This window comes from Lepisma saccharinum, chromosome 5 (genome assembly GCF_977018435.1).
Source record: "Lepisma saccharinum chromosome 5, izLepSacc3.1, whole genome shotgun sequence".
Lineage (NCBI taxonomy): Eukaryota > Metazoa > Arthropoda > Insecta > Zygentoma > Lepismatidae > Lepisma > Lepisma saccharinum.
The window spans coordinates 53,364,197-53,382,401 of record NC_139233.1 but is presented as its reverse complement, the minus strand read 5'-3'; the positions used below and the strand labels follow the sequence as shown (position 1 = coordinate 53,382,401).

The window sequence follows — 18,205 nt, the reverse complement described above, 5'->3', positions numbered from 1 at the left end:
TTATCATGGCACTAAAAGTCCATTGCTTAACCATGTCCAACTCTGTGGTATGTTGTCATTGTTCTTGATTGTGTGCTACCATTCTTCAGTTTCCACACTGAAGTCTGTTCGCGTGGATTATCAAGTAATATTCTCTTAGAATATTAGATTACATGCCCCACCCATCTCAGTGTAGCTGCTTTAATCGTTCCAATCACAGTTGGTTTTTTTATTTAACTTGTATGCTTCCTGATTTGAAGGGCTAGGGGAAAAACAGGTAAGTCGATTTTCTGTTGTAAGCGAAGTAGTGGTGTCATATCCTGCTGTGTGGATGCTGTACTAGACTTTACAATGTGCTTTCTTTCATTTCATAACATTTGATACTTCCATTCATCCAAGCATATGTTTTTTCTACCTTTTCATTTGCATTCAAGTAACGTTTTTGCAAGTAAAATTTCATTTTTCTGGAGTTTGGCAAGTTGACTTTCCTGTTGTTTTTTTCCTCTGGTCCTTCATTTAATCATTTGGGGCCTTGCTTGCCAGTCGGTAGGGTGTCTGATTGCCAAGCCAAGTTTGATTCCCTTTGTTGATTGGTCGATTATGGTGGGTGATTTGAGGTGGAAATTTTTCAAGCAGTGTCCTTCAATGAAGAGGTTCTGAGATTTACCCAATCTCTAATAAATGGGCACCAAGGTACCCATTATTGATAAGAATTCCATTGATGTAACATTGCAAATGTTCATTGAAGAACCTGAATAATTCATTAACTTCCTTAATTAATCTTTGTAACTAGGTAACTGTAATGGATTTTTCCTTTGAAAAGAATCTATATATTTAGAATTTTGCTCTACAAACCTAGTTAGCAAAAGTGGTAGAATTTTGCACTATTTATAGATATATCAGATCAGTAAAATTATCAGTAGTATATCAGCCCATATCAATACATTACAAACTTTCACATATATGATTCTGTGCAATATTTTTCACTGGAAAGTATTGAGTAGCTGTCCCTCAGTATAACAACCTCTTTTAACACCTTTACCTGTTTTTGTCCCACTTCCGTTTCATCCTTGGCAATGCAGATGGGAAAACAACAAAATGTCAAAAAGTTTTAATGTGTAATTGTATTGTTTTTATTCTGTATTCGGGATATCAACCGGTAAGAGCAGTCTCTATCATATGTGTCAAATATATTTAACTGAAACCCATAAAAAATATCAATGGTAATCTTCACCTTGCAGATATATATGTCACATTTTATGTAACAGACTGGGTATCTTTACTAGGACTGAGCTGATACTTACACCAATTCCCATACCAGTCTTTAGAAGTTGTAGCATTTCAAAATAGTTCAGAATATTTATAAATTTTAATATACAGTGGAACCCTGATTTTACATTTTCTTACATTATGCATTTGGTCCCCATTATTCCAATTTAGAAAATTTTCTTGGAGTTTATACATTTTCCCACATTTTAAGCTTTCTTATCCAGTCCCCAGAAAACTGAAAATGAAGTCCCATTGTATAAGTTTACCATTGGGACTATACAATAGTAGTAATAGAAGTTTTGCTTTAAAGTATTAAAACATTTATAATTTCACATGATGTAATATTTTAATCACAAAATATATCTCTCCCCTCAATGTTGAAAATAGTGAAAATTATGCATTTTGCTTAATTTCCAGATATTGAAACTCAATGAAAGTGTGAAATGGCATTTTTGCGTACTCTGCAAGACATCTGAACTTCTGAAAAATATTGTCCAGTATTGGTGATTAAATTCCATCAAATATTTTCTAACAATGAGGGCAATAGTCTCAACTGATATAGATACTTTATTCAATAAACCTAATTTTTATATAAAGTTTTGAAAATTTTCTCTATTGTCCTACCATGGCATGAATATAATCATACTAATAATAGAATGAGTTACTTAAAAAACTAGAAAGAAGTAAAGTTCATAAAACTGTATTTCAGTAAACTTATGTAATAGAGATAATTATACAAAAGAGGTTCAAAAAGTTCCCAGAATTGGGGTGTAGGTAAGTCATATGGCAATGCTAACCTCCTCATCTTCATTGTAGTACCCTTACATGCACACACACGTACACACACTCACACACTTACTCCATCAATCCTGCCATTGTTGGAAGTACCAGCAGAAGGCTTCTTTTGGAATATTCCCGAGTTTGGCTGTCACATTCAAGTGGCTGTGGAAAGTGTCCCCTTGAGGTCCATTTTCAGAGTAGGGAACAGCCATGAGCCACTCAGAATGAGATCCAAAGAGTATGGTGGTTGGGTAAGAACAAGAATACATTTCTCGGTGAAGTATTTCTGCACAACAAGCAATGTGTGGTTCACTGTTTATCACATGCACACTGTTCAAATTGTGACATTTCACAGAATGACCAACACTCATGTCTAACTGAAAGCTGAAATGGAACAGTAAAGACACTGCATGCCAAAACCTATCCAGACATGCTAAGCTACGCACTACAACAATGTGTGTGCCATTTTATCTCTAATTCTCAGTCAAGGGAAATTCTGGGAACATTTTGACTGCTCATCATTAGGGAAAGGTTTTTAAGTTGCAAAATTATGGTTGGGAAAAGGGAAAAAATGTTCTGAAAATGTTTTAAAAATGGTGCGCCTTCTGTATATAATGTGCACGGACTGCATAGAGAACTGAGGTTCTGCCGAATAGTTTTCTTTGAAATTTGCTACAGGTTTTGCTACATTATCTTGGGAACTATTGGTGCTGCAATGATTATATTATTCCATTTTGTAGCTCTTGTTCTGCTCTACAAAGTGAGACTATAAGATTTTATGTACCTGCTCAAGAAGAGTGAAAATCATTTATTTTTCTGTCTGTACTGAAGCATCAAAGAGGGGGTAAAAAGAGGATGAATGTGCTAATCTCACGAAAAGGTGCAACAAAGTGGGTGATATCATGTCTTAAAATACATATCTCAAACGATCAGTATGAAAGGAGCTGCACCGTAAAATCCATTCCCTACTCATCATATACATATTGAAGGAATCCTTGCTTTGCAGGATTGTCATGAACATTCCTGTGTTCAGAAAAACAACCATTATTTTACATTTCTCCACAGATGCTTCAGGAACCATCAGCATTTGCCACAGCTGTGCAGGGACTTCTTTCAGCTCAAAAACAGGCATTGGCTGCAAGATCAGCTGCTGGTGGTGAACATCTGTGTTTTCTTGGATCGGGGCGAGAAGAGGAAGACCAGTACACCCATATGGTGGTTGCGAGCTTTCTACAAAAGCACACCCATTATGTCAGTATGGTTGTAGGAGGGTATCAAGGTATGTACAAGTGTTCTACTTGCTTATTCAGCACTGTTGTGTTGTGTGAGTGTCTTTAAAGTATTTATACTGGTAGCTGATTAAGTGGTTATTCTTATGGTGATGTTTTGATGTTCCATGAGTGTATGGTGACCAGCTATGTAAGGTTTTGTGTGTGTGTTGAAAGTGTAAAGTTGAAAATGTTCTGGGGAACTAGAACATCAGAAGAATAAAACATGCTTAAAAATAATTTCAGTTCCAAAAAGCAGTATTCAAAACAACATGTTTGTTTTACAGTAGTGAATAAAATTGCAAATTTGATTTTAAAAAACATATTTCCATTCTAATAGCACATTCATAGCATTCACGTGTGTGAAATACAAGAAAGTACAGAAACATGTGCAGAACATCTGTGCTTAATAGCAGAAGAAAAATTCATCATTTTAATAAGAAATAGAAAAATATTATATTTGTGAAGATAATCATTTACCTGATTGATGCCTAACAAGTAGGGATGGACGATATGAAATTTTGGCCGATACCGATAAAGTACCGATATAAAATTTACCGATAACCGATATTCTACCAATCCGATATAAAATTCGAAATGGTCCTGGAAGAACCTGAAAGGTTCATTGACCTCCTTAAAAAATGTGTGTTTCAAAAGTGACTGCAGTGCAAGAGATATTGTATATTTAGACATTTACTTTTTAAAAAAGTAGGGCATGGAGATTATCCATAAAAATTACAACAAAAATGGCAGAATTTTGCACTAAACTATCAGATATTTATCCATATATCGAATCGGTAAAATAATTGGTAATTTTACCGATACACCGATATGCCTATATCGGCTGATACCGATAGAATACTGATTAATCGGTCCCATCCCTACTAACAAGTATTCTTGGACATACCTCATAACTTGATGAAATACTTTTTTTTTATGAGTTTTGTTCTAAATACCCCCCCTCCATACACACACACATACACCATCTGCCCCCTCCAACTCTGATCTTTGCAATACCAGTCAGTAGGTGCAGATTTATAGACAATAAAAAACTTCTAAAATAAGCACCAACAATTATGAAAATGGACACTTAAAAAGCACTATAAAATGAAATAGATTGTGAACATGAACTTATTAATTTTTTTAGGTGGCTAATGGTGATTAGGTGAATTTGTTGAAACGACAATTGCAAAACAATGTACTGTTGAGAGAGCAAAAGTATCGAAAGAAAAAAGAAGTAAGCAAAAAATACCAAAAAAGGAATTTATAGGCAATGGACCTCAAAATCTCAAACATTATTTTAAATATTAAAGCACCTGCTTTACTACAAAGGAATAAAACAGGCAAAAACCTGCATCCTACTAATCAGCAAAACATGACTTCTAAGTTTTTGTTGTGCTGCATATTTTTTCTTGGATGATAAATTATGAACAGGTTTGTGAATGTGGTGTCTGAATTTTTCATGCTTTCAATTAGGATTGCCACATATTATTCCAGACCTGGTGGAGGCACATTGCACAGTGGTTCGGATCCCACTTTAAACTGTAGGTCCAGTCCCGATTAGCCTATCTGTGCATAAAGTGGACTTAAAACGTCAATTCAAACATATTATTCCAGCATATTTTTTCTTTACAGCTATTCATGACTTCTTTGGAGATGAAGTGAATGGCAATATTGAAGATCATAATTCTATGAGCTGCTTAGTGTGTACACCTGACACTGCAAGTGAGGAATCTGATAGCTTACGGCCTAATTCTAGCTCTCATGACATTTTTGGGAAAATCAGGTGAGACTTATTCAGTATTAACAAGTTATTGCAGCTGTTCTACAGAACCACACTCCAGATATTTAATTAAGTTGCTGTGACCTGAAGTGAGCATGTTTCAACTAAATGTATTGAATCAAGAAAGAAAAAAAACTCAGTTGATGCCACATGTTAATAATAATGATTAAGAAATATAACTGGGTTTCCCAATAAGTACCTGAACATGTATTGTGTATATATTTGCAAACAAACCTGTCAGTCCTTGGGAACAGAAAAGAATGAATTATACTGCATAGAAAAGGAGTGGAAACTGCTGAAAAGGGTTAAACACTTAATTTTAGTAATAATTTCTGAGTTTTAACAAGCTTATAATTCCTTCCTACAAAGTATAAGTTTTATTTCTTTCCTTTCCTCAAGAAACCAGCATTGGCTAATGTTGTTATCTTGTAATGAAGGACTCTCAGGTTCACTCCCTGGTGGAGGCAGATTCCTCTTTAAACTGTAGGTCCATCCTGATTAGCCTATCTTAGTATAATGTAAACTAGCATTGGTCAGAAAACTTCAACAAAAAAATATTCAGGTGCATGTTGTGACTTCAATGTAAGAATGAATTCCTTTTGAATTTGAAACAATTTTGCAAAATATAAGGATTTGCAGTGATAAATGCTTAAATCATTTGAAGGGCTTAGGTGTAAAACATGGTTAGTGACATTTCGGTATTTTTTAGTTACAAACTAAAAAGTGCCATCCTTCAATTTTTGAGTGAATTGGACTCTGTGAAACCTTGTAAAATTGGTAAGCACAACACGAAAATAATTAATATACAGTATAGCTTCAAGTAACCTTTTTTCTTAATGAACTCAGAAATGAACAAAATGTCACTTACCATGTTTTACACCCGAGCCCTTCATTTAATAAAGGTTCTGCATGTTGGCAGGAACCAGGATTTGATCCCTAATTTAAGCTAGTATTTGAACAACTTGTGTTTTAATTTCACTCTATATTTTGCTGCTATTTCTAATAGCTGTTCGTTTATTTATTTATTCCTTGATATTTTTGCTTTAAACTTTTAGTGCGGCCATGAAGACAAAATCTGCGGAAGTGAAAGAGAAGCTCTTTGAGTACATTGTTAATCCTACTGGAAGTCAGGCAGTGGAACGGCACGTAAGCAGTAGTGACAAAGTGGGGAAGAGGTATCGGAACATGGCCCCTGTGTTCAGCATTAATGAAGAAAATGAAGGTAATATTATCATGAGGGCTTGGTTACACTGCAAAAAAATGACATGTAACATTTTCATGGAGGGCCTCCCCGATGGCATCGTTGCCTTGTAATCAAAGTGTCCCAGGTTTGATACCCGGTGGAGGCACATGGCACAGAGGTTCGGATCCCACTTTAAACTGTAGGTCTAGTCCCGATTAGCCTTTCTTTGCATAAAGTGGACTTAAAACAATTCAATCAATCAACACTTTCATGGAATCAAAATATTCTGGAATGTATGCAGCATGCATGATTGTCATAATTTTTACATCATTATGAATATTTTAAAGCATGTAGAATGAAATTTGCTTTAAAAAGTGAATATAACAATTCATGGACCTGTATACTTAATTGAAAAAAATGCAAGGTTCAAAACCAAAAATCATGATAATAAACATTTCTGGATAAAATTCATGTTTGGACTGGAAAAACTAAAAATAGGGAATTTCATAATCAAAAAATCGTACGACGGTCACTATTTATATTTTGAGCCTTGGCAACACTGATTGAAGTTAGGCGCGATTTGACGTTTGCACGGAATCGTCTGGCATTATTGACCATAACGTACTTCAAATGTTTTGTCAATAGCTTTATTTGTGTTGTTTATGTTGCCTTGGAGATTGCGCAACAACAATAAAATGCAATTAACTCGTGAACATTTTCGTGCGATGATTTTTTACGATTTTCGACGTGGATTATCAAGACAAGAGTGCATCGATCAACTTACTTCCACATTTGGCGATGAAGCCCCATCCTTTGCCACTGTGAAACGCTGGTATAATGAATTTAATCGTGGCCGCCATTCGCTCACCGACGAGATTCGCGAAGGTCGTCCAAAATCAGTTGTTGTTCAAGAAAACATTGATGCTGTCGAAACCTAATACTGCAAGATCGTCATGTGACATACTGTGAGATTGAGGCAACCATAGGCATTAGTTCCACCAGCATATATAAAATATTACATGATCATTTAGCTGTGAGAAAGGTATGTTCTCGTTGGATCCCACACAATTTGACAAAAACTCAAAAAGACGCTCGCGTCAATTGGTGCAAACAGATGCTCAATAAATACAATCGTGGTGCTTCAAAAGACATATATAAGATTGTAACAGGTGACGAATCATGGATATATGCATACGAGCCGGAACGTAAACAGCAGTCGACTGTATGAATGTTTCAAGATGAACCCAATCCAACAAAAGTTGTTCGCGCTCGAAACACATCGAAACAAATGGTCGCCTGTTTTTTCTGGAAAACTGGTCATGTGGCAACTGTGCCTAGGAACGTAGAATGGTCAACTCTGAATGGTACACAACAATTTGTTTGCCAGAGGTCTTCGGTCATATACGGAAAACAAACAAACGCCATCGGATCATTCTTCATCAAGACAATGCCAGCTGTCACACATCTCGTCTAACAACCGACTTTATGAACAGTCAAAAAATCGAATTGATGGGTCATCTGCCGTACAGTCCTGATTTGGCACCCAATGACTTCTTCTTGTTCCCGAATGTCAAGAATAAATTGCGTGGACAACGATTTTCGTCGGCGGAAGACGCCGTTGATGCGTTCAAAAACCATATTATGGAGGTGTCTCAAGAAGATTGGAAAAACTGCTTTGACAAATGGTTCGAAGGAATGCAAAAATGTATTGACCATAAAGGAGAATACTTCGAAAAACAATAAAGCAGTTTTCAATGCCAAATTCCTGTTTTTTCATTGTTAGGCTCAAAATATAAATAGTGACCCTCGTAGCAACCCTATCAGTGTTCCCTACCAATTAATTGTCAAATAACTTAGAAAAATTTATTTAACTACAATTTGTTTATTGGTATAGAAATAAATAATAGGGAATATGTTTCACTATTTTGTTCTTACAGAAAAGTTAATTAATACGAAAAGGATTCAAAGATAGCTTGGATTTTATTCATACAGTGAACTTTTCATAATAAAATGGGTATTTTTAAGAGAATAAAACTGTAAAAGATGTGTTTTTCAGTATGCATTGTTTGTATGTAATTTCAGATATCCCAAGCATAATGAGCATTGATGAGGATGAAGGGCAAGAGATTGTATCAATACAAACATGGCTTAAAAAACCTGAAGTCATCAGTTCCTTCAAATGCCATGAAGTGAAAGTTAGTGGCTACATGTATCAAAGGTATTGGAACCTTTCATAACTTTATCAAAGTTCGATTTAAAAAGAAGTTATTGTATTCAGTTCAATTTATTATATTTTGATTTATAATACAGGCTGTCCTGTAAGTTGTTGTAAGTTGGGAGTTTTCAGCAGGATGACACCCCTCTGCATTACTTGCTTACAGTGTGACATTACCTTGACATACCGCTTCCACATGTTGGACTGCACACCAAGGATAAATGAAATGGTCTGCAAGGAACCCAGATCTCACTCCACTGTTTGATTTTGTGGGGCCACCTATAAGCTGTGTTGCACAAGGACAAAATTCAGAGCATTCTCCTTAAAGAACACACGGTGGAGGCATGTCAGTACATTTCTGCAACTGTGTATGCAATACAATGAGGAACACTGAACAAAATTTGTAATTCTATGTGTCCTTCTCCTATGGGTCTACTAGACTTATGAGATACCCTGTATTAATTCCTTGTTACTTGTGAAAAAAACAATATTTTTATTGTTTTAATATCAAAGGCAATGCTGAATCATTATTTACATAAAAAAATTGGAATAAAATCTTTTTTTTGTTTTTATGCACATATCAGGAAGTCATAGGAATGTAAGTTGTAACTTTCGAATTTTTTTTTTTTTTTGCAGCCACCTTCTTATCACAGATAGCCATATATATGTATTACGTGATATACCAGACAGGAAAGGCTTTGCTCATATTGTTGTTCGGAGACCCTTGTCAGCCATTGTGAAAATCACCTCCAAGAAAAGACATCCAGAGCTTATCACCTTCAAGTATGGTATTGTAGATGGAGACAACTTGCTCATGAAGGATTTGGATAGGTGAGTTGCATTTGTTACATTATCTTCTACACCCATGTCAGCAATGCCAGTTTGATATCACTTTCATGAATGTGCATGGAACCACTTCAAAATGTGGACGAGGAAAAAAAAAAAGGTATCCTACTTATAAGAAGCTGTCTATTGTCCCCAATCTGTTTCTGGATTCTTCATCAGGAACAAAGGCCTGCACAAGACCTGGAGCAGACCCGTTCGCGAGACATCGCTCCTGAAATGCCATGCAACCTGCGCAACACCCTCGCTTGAGCAGCTTGTATGCCCACCTGCACAGATCGTTCCTGGCAGGCATTGTAGACCCGCCGAGTACCCGCAGTCTTACGATACCTAGTAGGTCTCAGTTCGTTCTTTCCATCAACTGCAGACCCCTCCCTCTGCATGACGTAGTTGCTTCGAGTAGAAACTGCACCTGGCCCACACCGTTCTGCAGTGTTGCCAACTGCAATAGATTTTCACTACTTAAAAAAGGGAACTCGAAGCTTCGTAAGCCACATCACCAATGAAATGAGATTTACGAATGTTGCTACCCCCCCCCCCCCCCCACACACACACACACATTGAAATAGGTTTTCCGTGGCACAGGATCCATAAGTATATGTCGTAAACAACCAATATACGTATATATAGTGATATAGGACAGGACTGAAACATGTCACGTTCGACGCTGAGGTCGCGAGTCGAACAACACACTGTTCTACTGCGAACACCAGGGCCGTAGCCAGCCAGGGCCATTGCCGTTACCCTCGTTTGGGGGGTAGGGCCAAGTACTTGGATAAACGTGCCAACAAGAACAATCACAATAATAGTAATAAAGTAGCATGAAAGGCATTATAATCCTCATAAATCACGCAAAAAGGGGGTAGAAGTCGGTTCTCACGCGCATTTGTGTTGAAACAGAGGATTAGAAATATTTTTTTTCAACACGTCAATTTCACATTAGCTAATAATGGAAAACAAGCACACAAACTGTTTTTGAAAGAAAGAAAGTGCATGATAAATGCATTCCGAATGTACAGACATATGGCATGTAAAATTTCCATCTACAATATTTTCTTTTCACATGGAGCGACGTATTACATAATCAATTCATCCAACTCGTAACAAACCAACATTAATAGCAAATAATATCACGGGCAGCCATAGCATTCTCTGTTTTAAAACTTTTCTCACTTAGATCGTTCGGCGCTCAGGGCCGACTCCCGCTACCCCTTTGCTACGGCATTGAACTTGATGAGACTGGATAATATTTTATAATATATTTCTACTTTCATAAAATTTGAAATCAAGGGGTTGCAATTACCCCTCCATTCCCCCTCTGCAGGTGCCCTTGGCCGTCTGGAAGGAAAATGCAAGAAAAATATGAAAATTAATTCCATCTTGAGTACCCTTTAGCCCTGCTACTCTTAAATTCTGCTAGTCTGTTTTTTCTTGTACTTTAATGTTTGACCCCCACCCTGACCCTTCCGCTAGACTTAATTTCCGTCCAAGCTTGTGAGCAATGCACCCTACCCCCTCTGGTTGCGCCACTGCGTGCCTGGTTAAGGCACCATGCAATGAAAAGCAATTAGTTTTCAGTGAGGAGATTTTTGTTTGCTCGATCATTCATTTAAATAAATGAAGCTGTAATACTGCGTGCATTTCCTGGCAATAAGATAAAAACTGCTTACGCTGAACTGAAATCGCTAAGTATATAAATTCTCCTTGGAGGAGAGAGCTCTTCCTAGGACCTCGTAGGATTTACGACCTACGTAAGTAGGCAACACTGGCTGAAGCTGTCCACGTGGTGATGAAACACCTGGAGCGACACGCTGCCGGAGGGCTGTTTCCTTCCAGCAGGTTTTGCAGGCGCCCGGGTCTTGTTGAATGCCCAGTTACCTTGTAAGCGCAGAGCGCCTGGAAGACGAAGAACCCGGGTAAAGACGCAAGTCGACTCGTTGCCGTGGGCAGGCGAGCAGGTATACCTGTCCTCGCGGCAAGCGGGCAGTGGGTAGGTAAAATGCACATTATGCTGGCCTCTGATCAGGAAATCCCAGGAATTAAAACATTAAAGATTTAACCAAGAAGGTTAAAAAAAATGACAGATTGGGGAGGGGGGCTTTATGATTTTATCAACAAAAGTAATGGAAACATTGGGAACACCCGAGGGAACAATGTAATTAATTTTCAATTTCTTATAAAAACATTCACAGTTGGACAAAAGAAGTTGTGGGCCTGGTACCTGGTAAGTTGGGGTTAATAAAACAATTTCATTTTTTTCTAGGGCTGAGCTGATACCACTTTGAAGCGATACTGATGCTTGAAAACTGTAACAAGTAAAAATTGTTCAAAATTAGCATATAAGTGTCGGAACTGCAATGGATATGAATCATTTTACTCAAATTGTACTTTAAAATATTTAAGAATTACATCAGAATGTTAAAATAGTTGTCTTTAATTACAAAAGGCATTTTTCGCAAAATACAATGAAAACTTTCAATTTTGCAAAATTTTGTGGATAATTACTCTCTTTACATTGCATTTTTGCTGATACCTTGAAATATCCAAATTCGGGAAAAGTATGAACTGATATCAGTGAATAGATTCCCATAATTACTGGTATCAGCTAAGCCCCATTTTTCCATTAGTCCCAATTAGCCCATCTGTACACATAGGAGACAAAGCAAATTTTTTGTAACTTTTTTTGAATTTCAGGTTTCTCATACCAAATGCAAGTGAAGCAACAAAAGTGGTTTCACAACAAATCTTAAAGCAGTTAAAGACCAAAGAAGGATGATGCTGCATGTCATCAGAAATTGAATAATCTACCAGACTCAAAGATCAGTGGATTCAGAACAAACACTCATATGAACATTACTTACCTATTCAGTGATTGTACTTAAGAAGATATCTATTGACGTCATCCAGAGCAAACAATTAAAAAATGAATGAGTTGATTTTGACAACAGATTAGATTGATATGTAAATAATAAGAAAAATAAAACTCCAAAAGAATTGTGTTACCGTAGTTGCAAAGCTGGCGTGGGAACCTTTCAGACAAATTTTGATTTGGATGTGGTGCTTAGTGAACCTGTGATGGTAAATTGATGTCTGTGAGAATTTCTGCATAAACAATGAAAGAATTGGTTTCCTTTCTAAGATTTATACAACTCTCTAGTAGTGAGCAGGTTTTCTGAAGAATTTTACTCACATTTGAATGATCGTCATCACTGGTGTGCAGCTCCATTGTGAATAATTGTAAAAAGCATTGTATATTTCTGGTATGCATATTGTGTTATGTATATAATATATATTCTTGATGATGTGCAATCATGTTCTGTAATTAATTACAGTTCATTTTGAACTGGCTTCCATTTCTCTAGCTTATTATGTTGATCTTACTTTGCAGTTATGAAAAACTTCTTACTGAGATGTAGATGTAAATATATACTGCAGGTACTAAGACTTTAATTGTACAATCTTTATTTATTTTGAATATTTATCTTTTTTTTAGTGTTAGTAATTATTATGAGAGCAAGATAATGAATTAGATGAAAACTTTGTGTCATTTTATGATTTACTGTGTCTGTGGAATGTAAAAATAGTAAAAGTGATTGAGCAAAAAAAAAAAAACTGACAATGAAATTAAAAGTAATGCTCAAAAAATCAGCATACCTGTTCTTACACCAGATACAACTATGAACAATTTTTATTTGAAAACACTATTGTAGATTACATTCATTGATTTATTAAAAATCTACCATCATGAATAATATGTATACCTGTATTTTTTTACTGAGATACAACATAAAAATATTCTCCTAATCTGTGTATGTGAACACTCTTTACATGGTAATGTTTTGGAAACTTGCCCATGGTTAAAATAATACTGTAAGGAATATTCTCTATGCAAAGGTAAGTCCACAATTTTGTGGAACTACCTGCATTATTATTAGACCGGATTTTTAGGTCCTAAAAAGTGTGCTTTTAGGTTCCTAAAATAGGCTCTAAAAATCCTCAAGTAGGTAACAAAAAACTTAGTGGTTCAAAATTCCTGAAAAATAGCTACAATCGTTAAAAACAAAATTTCAAAAGAAATTTGATAAATTTACTTTTCATTTTTCATTCTTCAAAGAAAATTTGCATGGAAAAGTTAAAAGTAAGCTTATCAAAGTAAATTACCTATCTCCACGTAACCACCAAACAGATATCTTTAGATACAATTCAAAATAAATGTTAGTAGGTATATACGTATAACAGGCAAATTTCGCGATAATACATTTTTTCTGGTGGTCCCTGTCAATTCCTATAAGGCTGCGTACTATTATATTTCAGTTATGCGATTTTCAGATATACGATTTTTCCACTTATACCTTCGACGAGTTATAAGTCCCAACAAGGAAGAGACTTCAGTTATACGATTTTAACTCAACTTGCTCGAAAGACTGCTGCTCTTGGAGTTCAAGATTTCCATGATGATAACATCTGCCACCCGTTCTCATACAGGTTTTCTCATCAGCTGCAACCATGGGACCAGACTCTCGACTTGGAATTCTATTTTTGTCCCTTGCATGGGAGAGAAGAGGAGGTGATATGCACTGTTCAACAAGATTGGCCTGTGCTTAATAATTATGCTTTTGTACTTTGCATTGCCTTCGGCAAGTCATATCTGCTTGAAGCAGATCGGAGATTGATATCTTTCAAGCTGTCAGACAGGTCACTGGCACCACACTTCCCAGCCTGTCCTAAACATTACAAACAAGCTCAAGAAAGGGAGGGGGAGTTCCGTTGGGTCTTATTACCTTCATATTTAAAGATAATATGGTTGTTGACTACCATGCTCAAGCAGGGTGGCGACATACCGGGAAAAGTCAGGGAATTGGAGGTGTGAAAAAAAGTCAGGGAATTTCGTATTGTTTGATTTTTTTTTCGTTCGTTATGGAACTCTGCACGGGAACAGTAAATCTCGTTCGTAAGTTTCGGCCTCAACTTTTAGGCCCCTTTTATGCGCAACACAACAACGGCGCCAGAAACCAGTGATGGCAGGAGGAGAAAGAGAGAAATTCCTCTCGCGCGGGCTTCTCGGCGGGAATTTTAAATTCCAACATTCTATGGAGGAAAATTGTTATATCTCGGGCACTATGGGAGCAATCTACTTCGGATAACTTTTGTTTTGCAGTTAAAACATCAGCGCATGCAACCGTGTACAATTCAGAACACCGGACCGAGGAAGGGGGCTTGGGGGGAGAGGCACGTACCCGAATTTCAATGGAAAAAAACAAAAATCTGGAGTTTGCACCCTCTTCTCCCGCTATTTCGGGGAGAAGGCGCGAACGTGAGTATTCTTTTCAAAGAATGGACATTTCTCAAGAGAATGAAACGTGTTTCATGTTCTTGGGTGCCATACAAGTTGAATAATAAGCCAAAATGTGATTATTATTTTTTTACGAAAAATAGGAAATTTGCACTTTTGGAGAAAAATTGTTATAACTCGGGCACTATGGGAGCAATCTACTTCGGATAAGTTTTGTTTTGCAGCTAAAACATCATAGCATACAACCGTGTACAATTCAGAACGCCGAACCGAGGAAGGGGGCTTGGAGGCACGACCCCCGAATTTCAATGGAAAAACAAAAATTAGGAGTTTGCCCCTTCTTCCTCCCTATTTTGGGGAGAGGGTGCAAACTCTAGTATTATTTGCAAAGAATGGACATTTCTCAAGAGAACGTAACATGTTTCATGTTCTTGGGTGCTATACAAGTTGAATAATAAGCCAAAATGTGATTATTATTTTTTACGAAATATATGTAATTTGCATTTTTGGAGGTAAGTTGTTATAACTCGGGCACTATGGGAGCAATCTACTTCGGATAAGTTTTGTTTTTCAGATAGAACATCAGAGCATGCAACCGTGTACAATTCAGAACGCCGGACCGAGGAAGGGGGGCGCGAGCCCCGAATTTCAATGAGAAAAAAAACGTAAAAATTTGGAGTTTGCCCCCTCTTCTCCCGCTATTTTGGGAACAAGGCGCAAACCTTAGTATTCTCTTCAAAGAATGAACATTTCCAGAGAGAGTGAAACATGTTTCACGTTCTTTGGTGCCATACAAGTTGAATAATAAGCCAAAATGTGAAACTCTGTTTTTTACTAAAAATAGGTAATTTGCATATTGCTCAGAAAATTGTTATAACTCGGGCACTATGGGAGTAATCTACTTCGGATAAGTTTTGCAGCTAAAACATCAGCGCATGCAACCGTGTACAATTCAGAACACTGGACCGAGGAAGGGGTCTTGGGGGGGGGAGGGGCACGCCCCCCGAATTTCAATGGAGAAAAACAAAAATCTGGAGTTTGCACGCTCTTCTCCCGCTATTTTGGAGAGAAGGCACGAACTTTATTATTGTTTTCAAAGAATGGACATTTCTCAAGAGAATGAAACATGTTTCATGTTCTTGGGTGCCATACAAGTTGAATAATGAGCCAAAATGTGAAACTCTGTTCGGAAATGTGGCATGGATATGTTGCGGAGAGGGGGAAGGTTGGTCATCAATATGAATTTCCCAGGCTTGCTCCAGACCTGTGTGAGAGTTTCCACCCAAACATGAGAGTATGAAGGTCCAAAAAGCACATTCATTTCGTAATCAGCACCATAATACCATATAGTATCATCGGGCCAGTACAACCTTACTCTGATGATACCATATGGTATCATCGGGGGAGTAAAGGTTAAACCTCTAAATATTACGTGGAAAATGCATTTAATTATAATTTTTCCTTGTCCGCATGGAAGTAGTAAGGGGACTTGTCAACAAATGGAGGGGATTAGAGCGGGTAGCGCCGTCGGACGTCGTAATAAGGCATTTTGTTGGGCAAACTGAAGAAACATGATGGAAACAAATAGGTTCCATTGATACATACGATTTTTGTCGAATATCGCCACCCGACAAAGTATCTCACTACAACATGCGACAGAAATTGCATGGACTGCAACATCCAACAAAAATCGCATGCATAAACAAGAAGAGCTTTAGACTGCAAATATGGTGCTGGAATTTTATTACTCTTCTGGCTCACTTCACCTTATATAATGTAGCAGTGCTTACAAAGGCCTTCTTTCATTATCCTGACGTATTACTGGTTTCGCACAAGTTAACATACGTTTACAATGACATTGCACTATTCTTAGATATCAAGAAGAATCCAACCAAACGGGATTGTGAAACATAAATCTGCATTGGTGAACGTTATAAAAATTGGCAAGTGCATGCTCCCAACCTCAAATTTACTGCAACACTAGTATTGCAATGAAATTAACGCCACTCTCTGTCCTGTCTGTTTAAACTCGTGAGAGATGGTCATTAATATCTCACCGAGTAAGGTTAATGTCCAATATTATGAAATAAAATACTAATAATAAATACGTAAATATTTTAATATCATATTTACTCGAATCATTCAATCATAAAAGCAAATCACTTTCTTCAAGAATTGACTTTTCTCTGCCAGCGCTGCTAAATTTTCACTTTCCATCTGATTTATACGAGGGGTGGCCAGAAAGTAATTTCCAATTAGTAGGGACATTGATTTTTCGCAAACGCGAAAACCGTGAAAAATGGTAATTGCTGCGAAGTTATGTTTAGGAATGTGCAGTGATGTCCGGACACATTTTTGGCCGTTCTAAATATCGAAATAATGCGAATTTGGCATAAAATGCGAATTGTTGGCATTTTTAGCGATTTTTTTTTTAAAGAAACAACGAAAAATTTCATGAAATCCAACATTCTTGTATTTTCTAGGCCATGTTTGTGTACATAGAACATGCAAGTTTTCCAACATTTTACTCAAGAGTAAACTATAGAGTTATACGTACATAGAAAAATTCCGACAGCCACATAAAACATGTATTTCCCACGATTTTTTCAACTTCTATCAAAACCATTTGCATCACAGAGCAAAGTGGTAGGGTTCTAACAGGAGATCGAGTGCGTATCTACCGTCACACGGGAGCCACATCTTCGTATTTGTCGCATGAGATATGTTTTGAATTAACCAAGCTAAGTGCGCACCATCAGCGTTTGTCGAGCGAGTAATAATGGAGCTCAGTCGTTAGGGCATCTGACTACTATGCGAGAGACCCGGGGTCGATCCCCTACGGCGGAGAACTGATATCTTTTCCACCTATTCAAACTGCTCCGGCGCCCACCCAGCATCATATGAAGCTGGTACCTTGAGGAAACTTTGAGGGATAAATGTAGCCCGGAGCATGGTGCTGATCACATCACCCCCACCTTCAGCCGTGATCAAGAAAGTGTGGGGCCCTAAGATTTTTCCTCCAACCCGTGTGCCAATTGACAACATTTGTATCTTTTTGGAGAACTTATGAAATGAGGAAGTTTTTTCCTTAATTTTTACGCTAAGTGTGTTACCAATTTTTTGAGTAATCCTCTTCGATTTAAACGATAATTTCCAAATTTCTTCATGAAGTGTGCACCAATGACTGTTTCTTTCTGTGGGTATGGGAATTTTGGGCATGAATTTTTTCCCCAGTAGTCACTCATTCGTCAGCTGTTAGCAATGTGTCGATTAAGTGTCCAGGGTGTAGTAGTTTTTTCACAATTAGTAGTTTTTTGGTCGTAAGTCGGAATATGTCATGAAAATCTACAAACTGACTCGAAACCCATTGATTTCCGACTCCAGGTGCATAAGGTTAAATTTGTTGCAAATGTGCTCTAGTATTATCCCTTTCCAGGAATAGGTCGAATTACCAATCACCCTGTATATGGGGAAAATTCCATTATCTAAAATCCTTACATTAAAATTTTAAAAAAAGGGGTATGGAAAATAACTTTCCCAAAATAACTTTCAAGATATCAAACTCTCACGAAGAGGCGTGAGCCATGTGACT

At 37.1% G+C, this 18,205-nt stretch overlaps 1 protein-coding gene across 1 annotated transcript in view; it reads left to right on the top strand.

Moving 5' to 3' along the window:
- Positions 1-13,072, top strand: part of TBC1D23 (TBC1 domain family member 23) — a 70,916-nt gene extending 57,844 nt beyond the window's left edge. The window contains exons 8-13 of the mRNA XM_083122565.1: positions 3,094-3,307; positions 4,932-5,082; positions 6,135-6,301; positions 8,345-8,480; positions 9,114-9,308; positions 12,015-13,072. Coding sequence (XP_082978691.1) covers positions 3,094-3,307; positions 4,932-5,082; positions 6,135-6,301; positions 8,345-8,480; positions 9,114-9,308; positions 12,015-12,096 — 945 coding nt within the window. The 3' untranslated portion in view covers positions 12,097-13,072. The remainder of the gene's footprint in view (positions 1-3,093; positions 3,308-4,931; positions 5,083-6,134; positions 6,302-8,344; positions 8,481-9,113; positions 9,309-12,014) is intronic.
- The last annotated feature ends 5,133 nt before the right edge of the window (positions 13,073-18,205 follow it).